Here is a 12,762-nt window from a genome sequence, read left to right on the forward strand (position 1 = left end):
CGATATTGGCGGGGACTGGAACACGCTGTTGTACTTGTCGATCCAGAGCATCCCAAACATGCTCAATGGGTGACATGTCTGGCGAGTATGCAGGCCATGGAAGAACTGGGACATTTTCACGTTCCAGGAATTGTGTACAGATCCTTGCGACATGGGGCCATCCATGCATTATCATGCTGAAACATGAGGTGATGGCGTTGGATGAATGGCACAACAATGGGCCTCAGGATCTCGTCACGGTATCTCTGTGCATTCAAATTGCTATCGATAAAATGCAATTGTGTTCATTGTCCATAGCTTATGCCTGCCCATACCATAACCCCATCGCCACCATGGGGCACTCTGTTGACAACGTTGACATCAGCAAACCGCTCAATCACACACCGGTACGGTTGAAACCGGGATTCATCCCTGAAGAGCAAACTTCTCCAGCGTGCCAACGGTCAGGTAAAGACCCTGGTGAGGACAACAAGCACACAGATGAGCTTGCCTCACACAGGTTTTGACCATTTGTGCAGAAATTCGTTGGTGCGGGTGGATGGTATCAGACGATCCCGCAGGTGAAGATGCCGGATGTGGAGGTCCTGGGCTGGCAGGGTTACACTTGGTCTTCGGTTTTGAGGCCAGTTGGACGTACTGCCAAATTCTCTAAAATGGCATTGGTAGAGAAATTAATATTAAATTCTCTGGCAACAGCTCTGGTGGACATTCCAGCAGTCAGCAGGCCAATTGCACGCTCCCTCAAAACTTGAGACATCTGTGGCATTACGTTGTGGAACAAAACTGCATATTTTAGAGTTGCCTTTTATTGTACCCAGCACAAGGTCCACCTGTGTAATGATCATGCTTTTTAAATCAGATTCTTGATATGCCACACCTCTCAGGTGGATGGATTATCTTGCCCAAGGAGAAATGCTCACTAACAGGGATGTAAACAAATTTGTGCACAAAATCTGAGAGAAATAAGCTTTTTGTGCATATGGACAATTTCTGGGATCATTAATTTCAGCTCATGAAAACATCAGACCAACACTTTACATGTTGCGTTTATATTTTTGTTTAGTGTATTTACTGTAGCTCTGTACAGGAAACATGGATTGTCTGGATTCTTCCCATGCCCTCACAGGCTTCCACAGTCCACTACATAGGCACAGACAGGGTGTACTGGGCAAGTTCTAAGATGCGGTGTTCTGTTAATAAGGTTGTTTTGGATGATATGAACAATAATGTGTTCATAAAATATGCTTCAACTCTCTTCTAATAAGGAATGCTTGACTATGAGGGCACAATATGGTTCTGGCAATGAATTCTTCCCTCATGCAGTTGTCCTTCTTGGTCTCATCATAAACAGTGAAAGAAAGGCAGAGTGAGAGCCATGGTGTGTGTCCCAAACAGCAGTCCCTATAGTGCACTATGTTTGACCAGAATCCCACTATATAGAGAATACAGAGCCAATATAGACGCAGATGAAACACTGAGCCATGATGATAGTAGAGTGGGAGACAGAGCTTCTCTCCCATAGGCTGAAACAAGACACTTATCACCAAGGCCACAGTCAGCCACACCTGTCACACTACAGTGAGTTATCAGCAAACACGCACAAGAGTCAGCTCAGCTGGACCAAGGACCAAGCCTATGGAGACATTCCACATGATCAGCTGGTGATTGTAATAAGTGCATTCAGAAAGTATTCAGACCCCTTGACTTTTTCCACATTTTGTTACTTTACAGCCTTATTCTAAAATGGATTAAAATCTACACACAGTACCCCACAATGACGAGGCAAAAACAGGTTTTTAGAAATGTTTGCTAAAATATTAAAACTAAACAAAAACATCACATTTACATAAGTATTCAGACCCTTTACTCAGACTTTGTTGAAGCACCTTTGACAGCGATTACAGCCTTGAGTCTTCTTTAGTATGACGCTACAAGCTTGGCACATTTGTATTTGTGGAGTTTCTCCCATTCTTTTCTGCAGATCCTCTCAAGCTCTGTCAGGTTGGATGGGGAGCGTCGCTACACAGCTATCTGTGTAGGTCTCTCCAGAGAGGTTCGATCGGGTTCAATTCCAGGCTCTGGCTGGGCCACTCAAGGACATTCAGAGACTTGTCCTGAAGCCACTCCTGCATTGTCTTGGCTGTGTGCTTAGGGTCATTGTCCTGTTAGAAGGTGAACCTTCGGCCCAGTCTGAGGTCCTGAGAGCTCTGGAGAAGATTTTCATCAAGGATCTCTCCGTTCATCTTTCCCTTGATCCTGACTAGTGTCCCAGTCCCTGCCACTGAAAAACGTCCCCACAGCATGTTGCTGCCACCACCATGCTTCACCATAGGGATGGTGCCAGGTTTCCTCCAGATGTGACAGTTGACATTCAGGACAAAGAGTTCAATCTTGGTTTCATCACACCAGATAATCTTGTTTCTCATATTCTGAGAGTCGTTAGGTGCCTTTTGGCAAACTACAGGTGGCCTTTCATGTGCCTTTTACTGAGGAGTGGCTTCCATCTGACCACAAAGGCCTGATTGATGGAGTGCTGCAGAGATGGTTGTCATTCTGGAAGGTTCTCCCATCTCAACAGAGGAACTCTGGAGCTCTGTCAGAGTGACCATCGGGTTCTTGGCCACCTCCCTGACCAAGGACCTTTTCCGCCGATTGCTCAGTTTGACCGGGCAGCCAGCTCTAGAAAGAGTCTTGGTGGTTCCAAACTTCTTCCATTTAAGAATGATGAAGGCCACTGTGTTCTAGGGGACTGTCAATGCTGCAAAGATGCTTTGGTACGCTTCCCCTGATCTGTGCCTCGACACAATCTTGTCTCGGAGCTCTACGGTCAATTCCTTCGACCTCATGGCTTGGTTTTTGCTCTGACCTGCACTATCAAGTGTGGGACCTTACATAGACAGGTGTGTGCCTTTCCAAATCATGTCCAATTAATAAAATTTACCACAGGTGGACTCCAATCAAGTTGTAGAAACATCTCAAGGATGATCAGTGGAAACAGGATGCACCTGAGCTCAATTTCTAGTCTCATTGCAAAGGGTCTGAATACTTATGTAAATAAGTAGTTTTTTATTTGTAATACATTGGCAAAAAATTATAGAAACCTGTTTTCACTTTGTCATTATGGGGTATTGTGTGGATGTTGATGAGGGAAAAAATGTATTTAATCAATTTTAGAATAAGGCTGTAACGTAACAAAATGTGAAAAAGGTAAAGGGGTCTGAATACTTTACGAATGAACTGTAGGTAAACACAGTAACATCCCAGTCAGTCTGTCTAGTGATTCCTGGGAAATTACTACCAACACGGTTGTGTAAGGCAGGCTATATCTTTCTTGGTTATGTAGAGTCTCTGGGCTTGATCAACATTGCAGACGACTTCCAACTAACTGATCTACAAATCACTGCATAACCACTCATTATCATTTGTAGATCAGTCAGTCAGAATTGTCCCACAAAACATCACTGATTTGATGCTCTCAAACAACCTTTAGTATTACTTTAACTAAATAATGTTCTTCCCTATATAAGCCTGGTGCCCATTCATAAAGTTGTATTAAAACTGTAATACAGAAACTGTATTTATCTTTTGACACTAGGGGGCACTATAATACAACAAATTCATCCAAGCTCCCCTGAGCAGAGATTTGGTATGTTGCCACCATAGACATTCATATATACAAAATTGATTGGCGCTCAAATCAGACCTTGACGTACAACATTGTCCTCAATCATAACTACAAGTAGGACTCAATATCTATTCCATTTATTTTCTTACAGTATTCCACTAGTTTAAAAAAAAGAGGTTCAATAGAACAGAGACAGTGTATAGGAGTGTCATAGGTTCTGTACTAAGGGTTTACAGCAGTCAGTCTGTACATGAGACATCCAGCACCATTATAACAGCTGAACTAAAACAAGATTCTGTTTCCTCTTCCGGGGGTTTTCAAACTCCCCAAATGTTTCTAGGGTGTCTTGCCTGGGATTTCTGGTAAAGAGGAACAGCAATAAAACAGGCGGGCAGAAGTCCCCAGCACTGCCGCACCACCACCACCACATCGCTGCAAGTATATTCGTTATTAACCAGGAAGGTGAGAATAAAAATGAGTTCTAAATACAAAACAGAAGAAAACAGTAAGGGGAAGATAGATTGTGGGGAAAGTCTCTCTCCAAGAATACCTAAACATGTATAGGACTGGCTCCCCTGAATTATTTGACACGTGTCAGAACACCTGCCCACATCAAAAGTCCCAGGTGACTACCACAGTAGTCAAACTAAAGTCATCTCCTAAACTGCTCCTGCAAATGGATAATAGCGTCTGCTAAATTACTAAAATGTAAATTTACTATCTAGATTGGTTCTTTTCCAATAAGAAAATGCTTTAAACTTATGAGGAACCAAAAAAGGCAACTTCCTAAACCAAAAATGTACTATTATTCTCATCAAGCAAGTGGATTGGGTGCTGAGGTGCAAATAATAGCCTTTTAAACAGCAGTACCCCTATTAACATGGTCCCAGATCTGTTTGCACTGTCTTGCCACATCCTGAGCACATCCTGTGTCACACCAATGAGTGTGCAGGACCACATGAGTTAGCAGGACAACACAAACAGATTTGGGAACATGCTAGCAGAATCCCTCACAGTCTATAAGGATTAAAGGTTCCCAATCTGAGTTGAGCCCTTGATCAATCCCACAATGCAATGCTACTTCAGAAGAACTTGACACCCTTCCCGTCATCCATGGTGATGATCTCTGCCTTGCCGTCCGTCTGCAGGGCCTGCAGCGAGCGAATCAGCATCCACTCCTCCAGCCCATGGAATTCTGGGGGAAATGTGTTACAGCTATTTACTTATGCTGTACAGCTCAGATGGTATGTATAAAACAGTACAAATGTTTTGTGGTAGGGATGAATAGCAGGAAATACAGTACATTCGTAAAGTATTCACACCCCTTGACTTTTTCCACATTGTTACGTTACAGCCTTATTCTAAAATAGATTAAATTGCTTTTTTTCCTCAATCTACACACAATACCCCATCATGACAAAGCAAAAACAGTTGATCACATGAAAGTAAAACACAAAATATCACATTTACATAAGTATTCAGACCAGTTCACCGGACGTGCTACCTTGTCCCAGACCTGCTGTTTTCGACTCTCTCTCTACCGCACCTGCTGTTTCTAACTCTATAGTCAGGATCTGAATGCTCGGCTATGAAAAGCCATTTATTATTATTATTATTATTATTATTATTATTAGACCCTGCTGGTCATCTATGAACGTTTGAACATCTTGGACATGTACTGTTATAATCTCCACCCGGCACAGCCAGAAGAGGACTGGCCACCCCTCAGAGCCTGGTTCCTCTCTAGGTTCCTACTTTTCTAGGGAGTTTTTCCTAGCCACCGTGCTTCTACATCTGCATTGCTTGCTGTTTGGGGTTTTAGGCTGGGTTTCTGTATAGCAATTTGTGACATCGGCTGATGTAAAAACAGCTTAATAAATACATTTGATTACTCAGTACTTTGTTGAAGCGCCTTTGGCAGCGATTACAGCCACAGGTCTTCTTGGGTATGACGCTAAAACATTGGCACACCTATATTTGGGGAGTTTTTCCCATTCGTCTTTGCAGATCCTCTCAAGCTCTGTCAGGTTGGATGGGTAGTATCGCTGCACAGCTATTTTCAGGTCTCTCCAGAGATGTTTGATCGGGTTCAAGTCCAGGCTCTGGCTGGGCCTCTCAAGGACGTTCAAATCAAACTTTATTTGTCACATACGCCAAATAACAACAAGTGTAGACCTTACAGTGAAATGCTTACTTACAAGCCCTTAACCAACAGTGCAGTTCAAGAGTTAAGAAAATATTTACCAAATAAACGAAAGTAAAAAATAATAAAAAGTAACACAATAACGAGGCCATATACAGGGGGTACCGGTACAGAGTCAGTGTGCGGGGGTACAGGTTAGAGGTCATTTGTACATATAGGTAGGGTGGAAGTGACTATGCACAGATAATAAACAGTGAGTAGAAGCAGTGTACAAAACAAATGTAGGGGGGGTCAATGTAATAGTCCGGTAGCCATTTGATTAATTGTTCAGCAGTCTAATGGCTTGGGGGTAGAAGCTGTTAAGGAGCCTTTTAGTCCTAGACTTGGCACTCCGGTACCGCTTGTCGTGTAGTAGCAGAGAAAAGTCCATAACCTGGGTGACTGGAGTCTCAGACAATTTTATGGGCTTTCCTCTGACAATGCCTATTATATAGGTCCTGGATTGCAGGAAGCTTGGCCCCAGTGATGTACTGGGCCGTACGCACTACCCTCTGTAGCGCCTTACGGTCAGATGCCGAGCAGTTGCCATACCAGGCGGTGATGCAACCGGTCAGGATGCTCTCGATGGTGCAGCTGTAGAACTTTTTGAGGATCTGGGGACCCATGCCAAATCTTTTCAGTCTCCTAAGGGGGAAAAGGCATTGTCGTGCCCTCTTCACAACTTTCTTGGTGTGTTTGGACCATGATAGATCGTTGGTGATGTGGACACCAAGGAACTTGAAACTATCGACCCACTCCACTACAGCCTTGTCGATGTTAATGGGGGCCAGTTTGGCCCTCAATTTCCTGTAGTCCACGATCAGCTCCTTTGTCTTGCTTACATTGAGGGAGAGGTTGTTGTCTCTGACCTCCTCCCTATAGGCTGTCTCCTCGTTGTCGGTGATCAGTCCTACCACTGTTGTGTCATCAGCAAACTTGATGGTGTTGGAGTCGGGTGAACAGGGAGTACAGAAGGGGACTAAGTACACTCCCCTGAGGGACCCCAGTGTTGAGGATCAGTGTGGCAGACGTGTTGTTGCCTACCCTTACCACCTGGGGGCGGCCCGTCAGGAAGTCCAGGATCCAGTTGCAGAGGGAGGTGTTTAGTCCCAGGGTCCTTAGCTTAGTGATGAGCTTCGTGGGCACTGTGGTGTTGAACGCTGAGCTGTAGTCAATGAACAGCATTCTCACATAGGTGTTCCTTTTGTCCAGGTGGGAAAGGGCAGTGTGGAGTGCCATTGAGATTGCGTCATCTGTGGATCTGTTAGGGCGGTGTGCGAATTGGAGTGGGTCTAGGGTATCCGGGAGGATGCTGTTGATGTGAGCCATGACCAGCCTTTCAAAGCACTTCATGGCTACTGTTGGGGTCCCAATAGGTGAGGTCAGACACTACCGACGTGAGTGCTATGGGGCAGTAATCATTTAGGCGGGTTACCTTCGCTTCCTTGGGCACAGGGACCATGGTGGTCTGCTTGAAACATGTAGGTATTACAGACTCGTTCAGGGACAGGTTGAAAATGTCAGTGAAGACACTTGCCAGTTAGTCCGCGCATGCTTTGAATAGGCATCCTGGTAATCCATCTGGCCCCGCGACTTTGTGAATGTTGACCTGTTTAAATGTTTTTATCACATCAGCTACTGAGAGCGTTATCACACAGTCATCCAGAACAGCTGGTGCTCTCGTGCATGCTTCAGTGTTGCTTGCCTTGAATCGAGCATAAAAAGGTATTTAGCTCGTCTGGTAAGCTCGCGTCACTGGGCAGCTCGCGCCTCTGGTTTTCACTTTGTAGTCCGTAATAGTTTTCAAGCCCTGCCACATCCGACGAGTGTCAGAGCCGGTGTAGTAGGATTCAATCTTAATCCTGTTTTGACACTTTGCTTGTTTCATGGTTCGTCTGAGGGCATAGCGGGATTTCTTATAAGCGTCTGGATTAGTGTCCCGCTCCTTGAAAACGGCAGCTCTAGCCTTTAGTTCGATGCGCATGTTGCCTGTTATCCATGGCTTCTGGTTGGGATATGTACGTACGGTCACTGTGGGGACGACGTCGTCGATGCACTTATTGATGAAGCCAATGACTGAGGTGGTATACTCCTCAACGACATTGGATGAAACCCGGGAACATATACCAGTCTGTGCTAGCAAAACAGTCCTGTAGCGTAGCATCCGCGTCATCTGACCACTTCCGTATTGAGCGAGACTTGTTCCAAAGCCACTCCTGAGTTGGCTGTGTGCTTAGGGTTGTTGTCCTGTTGGAAGGTGAACCTTCACCCAAGTCTGAGGTCCTGAGCACTCTGGAGCAGGTTTTCATCAAGGATCTCACCGTTCATCTTTCCCTCGATCCTGACTAGTCTCCCAGTCCCTGCCGCTGAAAAACATGCCCACAGCATGATGCTGCCTCCACCATGCTTCACCGTAGGGATGGTGTCAGGTTTCCTCCAGACGTGACACTTGGCATTCAGGCCAAAGAGTTCAATCTTGGTTTCATCAGACCAGAGAATATTGTTTCTCATGGTCAGAGTCTTTTAGGTGCCTTTTGGCAAACTCTAAGCGGGCTATGTGCATTTTACTGAGGAGTGACTTCTGTCTGGCCCCTCTACCATAAAGGCCTGATTGGTGGAGTGCTGCAGAGATGGTTGTCCTTCTGGAAAGGGTCTGAATACCTATGTAAATAAGGTATTTCAGTTTTTATTTTTAATAGAATTGCAAAAATTTCTAAAAACCTGTTTTCGCTTTGTCATTATGGGGTATTGTGTGTAGATTGAAGAGGGGAAAAAACGATTTAATAATTAGGCAGTAACGGGGGGAAAAATGTGGAAAAAGTCAAGGTGTCGAATACTTTCCGAATGCACTGTACGTCAGAAATGCACATTTCTGTTGTTGTACCTTCGCTTTCTGTGTCGTCACCGTTGGCGAGCTCGTAGAGTGTAAACACCGTATTGACCATACCGTTTTTAGAGACCTGAAATGATAGGGAGAGGAAACACAAACTTCATAAAGAAGTATCAATAATAGCATACTGAGGTCATCAGGATTTAGACTATTACTAGGAAATCTACTAGACCACAGCACATCTTCTATAATGATACTACATTACAGTATTCTTCCAACAATGTAAAAGGAGATCTAGGCTACGTCCAGAGAAGCACCCTACTCCCTATATAGTGTATTCCTTTAGACCAGGACCCATAGCAGACCTACTCACCCACTGGTAAATCAGTTTGCCCCATTCCTCTGGCCTCCTCCACATGACTAGACACTGTGTCTTGTTCTTGTCTAACCATTCCAGGTTCCCTGCAAGCAATATCCAGTTCAATTATTGTTAGTGTCATAATAAGTATCCAAATACATCTTTCAATGAAAGCAGTCCTGTTACCTTTTTTCCTCAATTCCTCAAAAACAATTAGTATGGCCTCCGTTGATAGTTTTCCTGCAAGATCAGTTAAGGTTTCTAGCAGACATAAGGGGAAATATTCAGGGGGTATAATTTCAAAGAACATCCTTATAAAGTTTCTAAGTTATTACCTTTCCATAGCCTCAAAGTCACTATCCAACAACAAATAACAGGACAGTAGATCCAGAGATGGCCTCTTGTGTTTTTTTCAGGTTGGTTAGATCTATGACGTATGTCAGTAAGTGAAACTTAGAACATGGTGAATAAAAGGATACTATCAATATTCTTGTGGTTGAACACAGGGCACTCTTGGACTTCCATGATGTCCAAAGTGTAGAGCTTGTGATGGCGGCAGTAGGACAGAGCAAGGGAGCACCATGCTGCAAGTTGTTTCTGTCTGGTGTCAACATTGGGCTGTAACCTGTCAACAATCAAAAGCAACCATTGCATCAACTTATATTGGCATGTAGTTAAGTTAAGAGACTGAAGTACCCAGATAATCACTCACTAACGGCTAAGTAAGTTTGATTAAGTTGGAGAGGTGAATAATAATCATAAACGTTAGCTGGGAACAACCACATCATACATTAGTTGTTGCAAATTAGAAAATTGAATGCAATGCATCTAGACAATTGACCATCTTAGCTAACAAGCTTTACTAGCCAGCTAGCTAATATATCATAGGTAGCTAACGTTAACTATACTTATAAACGAAGTAGTTATAACATCAAGAAGCATGGCTATCTAGCTAGCTACATATCGAGCAAAGCACTGCAATCATTCATTGCATCGAAACCTTGAATCGAACCTAAAATCTGTTCGCCTTGGATGGCTAAAGCTAACTTCCCTAGCTAGCTTCAGCTAGCATTATTTTAAAGCAGGTAAACAATTTTATTCGCAAACACAATCCACACAATACTTCTTTATACCTGGAATCACAGTATAGTTGTGAAAAGGGTTAACTTACGTAAAAAACGGAGGGAAATTATACTGCCAAGGCCACTCAAAACTCATTGCAAAAGATGTTCGCACAGCTGACACCCGGAAGTAAGTGGAACCTATAAATCTTCTTCTTCAATGCGATAACGGCGGTTGGCATCCAATAAATGTTGCATTACCGCCACCTACTAGATTGGAGTACAACTTCGTTATACTTTGCTTGAAAAATCTATAAATAAATAAACAAATACACTACCATCTAACACCACACTTACCAAAATAAAAATAAAAAATATTAATAAAATATAACACCACCCTACTCCACTATTAATATATTTGGTCCTACCTCAGGCCAACAACCTGAAAGGATGGGACACCAACACTTAACACACTCTGTAACTCTTCTGATGTCAAGTCTCGCAAACCCAAATACCTTAACTGCAGCTTCCACCACAACCTCAATTTTCTGTGACTTACGTTCCATCCCTACAGTACAGTTGATAACCATTGCTATAAATGCTAATAAACCCAAACTCACTGAAATCACTTGTTGGCTATTCCTCTGTACTGATACAGATCTACTTCCACCACTCCTCTCAGGATCCCTCCCCCTTGACCCATCTTCCTCTACTTTCTTCACTGCCTCAGCATATGACAACTTCTGCACTACTCTAAATCAAATCAAATTTATTTATATAGCCCTTCTTACATCAGCTGATATATCAAAGTGCTGTACAGAAACCCAGCCTAAAACCCCAAAACAGCAAGCAATGCAGGTGTAGAAGCACGGTGGCTAGGAAAAACTCCCTAGAAAGGCCAAAACCTAGGAAGAAACCTAGATAGGAACCAGGCTATGAGGGGTGGCCAGTCCTCTTCTGGCTGTGTCGGGTGGAGATTATTACAGAACATGGCCAAGATGTTCAAATGTTCATAAATGACCAGCATAGTCAAATAATAATAATCACAGTGGTTGTCGAGGGTGCAACAAGTCAGCACCTCAGGAGTAAATGTCAGTTGGCTTTTCATAGCCGATCATTGAGAGTATCCCTACTGCTCCTGCTGTCTCTAGAGAGTTGAAAACAGCAGGTCTGGGACAGGTAGCACGTCCGGTGAACAGGTCAGGGTTCCATAGCCGCAGGCAGAACAGTTGAAACTGGAGCAGCAGCACGGCCAGGTGGACTGGGGACAGCAAGGAGTCATCATGCCTGGTAGTCCTGAGGAATGGTCTAGGGCTCAGGTCCTCCGAGAGAGAGAAAGAAAGAGATAATTAGAGAGAGCATACTTAAATTCACACAGGACACCAGATAAGACAGGAGAAATACTCCAGATATAACAGACTGACCCTAGCCCCCCGACACATAAACTACTGCAGCATAAATACTCTAACCCTGGAAACCTCAACCTGCCTCTCTTGCATGGAACATTTCTGATCCCCAGCCCCATGGGCACCCCTACAATTAACACATACCACTACTTTCCCCGATGCTACACATTCCTTTGTCTCATGCCCTTCTGCGCACCTCTCACATCTAGGAACCTCCTTCCTACACACTGCTGCCACGTGCCCATAAGCTTGACACCTGTAACAACATAATGTATTTGGCACAAAAGCTCATACATATTATACATCCTAACATCACTTTGTCGAGCAACGACTCAACATCAAAACAGTAGCACCCACCCGTAGCACGCGCTCCAGCAGGTAAATTTCACTGGTCATCCCTAAAGCCAACTCCTACTTTGGCCACCTTTCCTTCCAGTTCTCTGCTGCCAATGACTGGAACGAATTGCAAAAATCACTGAAGCTGGAGACTCATATCTCCCTCACTAACTTTAAGCATCAGCTGTCAGAGCAGCTTACAGATCATTGCACCTGTACATAGTCCATCTGTAAATACCCCACCCAACTACCCCATCCCCATATCGTCATTTTTTTGCTCCTTTGCACCCCAGTATCTCTACTTGCACATTCATCTTCTGCGCATCTATCACTCCAATGTTTATTTGCTAAATTGTCATTATTTCACCACTACCTCCCTAATCTTACTTCATTTGCACACACTGTATATAGACTTTTTCTATCGTGTTATTGACTGTACGTTTGTTTATTCCATGTGTAACTGTGTTGTTTGTGTCGCACTGCTTTGCTTTATCTTGGCCAAGTCGCAGTTGTAAATGAGAACTTGTTCTCAACTGGCCTACCTGGTTAAATAAAGGTGAAATAAAAAACATTTAAATAAAAAAGCTCAAAAGAACAATGACTCTTCTGTTTCACCACTCATGCCACCCTGTCTGTGTCGCACCAAACAACAAGCATCACAAACACGGGGAATTTTCCGCTTCAGTTGGTCAACTTTTACATTTACTGCTACCCCAGAAATCACTCCTTTCAATGGTGCCTTTTTCTTGAGAGCAAAACAATTCACATTTCTTGCCCCCATTAGTTTAACGAGGAGCGCCTTCTCCCTTTGACCATCAGAAACACAAACAATTATCACAAGACCACTTCTGGTTACCTTCACCGATTCCACAGCACCCAACTCTGTTTTCACCCACCCTGAAACCACAAATGGATCTGCCAAAAGGCAAGTGTCCACATTTTCCAAAAACGTCACTCCTACTGT

General features: G+C 43.8%; 1 protein-coding gene across 1 annotated transcript; it reads right to left on the bottom strand.

The window, feature by feature from the left end:
* Positions 1–3,746: 3,746 nt before the first annotated feature.
* LOC120045728 (vacuolar protein-sorting-associated protein 25-like) lies at positions 3,747–10,342 on the bottom strand. Its single transcript, XM_038990669.1, has 6 exons — positions 10,167–10,342; positions 9,475–9,620; positions 9,182–9,235; positions 9,011–9,099; positions 8,692–8,767; positions 3,747–4,820 (listed from the first exon to the last, which is right to left on the bottom strand). Exons 1-6 carry the CDS (start codon positions 10,211–10,213, stop codon positions 4,708–4,710), a joined length of 525 nt encoding a protein of 174 aa, XP_038846597.1. The 5' UTR covers positions 10,214–10,342; the 3' UTR covers positions 3,747–4,707.
* Between the last annotated feature and the right edge of the window lie 2,420 nt (positions 10,343–12,762).

The sequence above is a fragment of the Salvelinus namaycush genome, chromosome 4, assembly GCF_016432855.1.
Source record: "Salvelinus namaycush isolate Seneca chromosome 4, SaNama_1.0, whole genome shotgun sequence".
Lineage (NCBI taxonomy): Eukaryota > Metazoa > Chordata > Actinopteri > Salmoniformes > Salmonidae > Salvelinus > Salvelinus namaycush.

Excerpts from the sequence above, each read along its gene's own strand:
- LOC120045728 (XM_038990669.1), bottom strand. The coding sequence starts at position 10,213 with ATGAGTTTTGAGTGGCCTTGGCAGTATAATTTCCCTCCGTTTTTTAC. Across the intron at positions 9,621-10,166 it reads AATTTCCCTCCGTTTTTTAC|GTTACAGCCCAATGTTGACA; the intron begins GTAAGTTAACCC and ends GATTGTTGACAG. Across the intron at positions 9,236-9,474 it reads CAACCACAAGAATATTGATA|GAAAACTATCAACGGAGGCC; the intron begins GTATCCTTTTAT and ends CTGATCTTGCAG.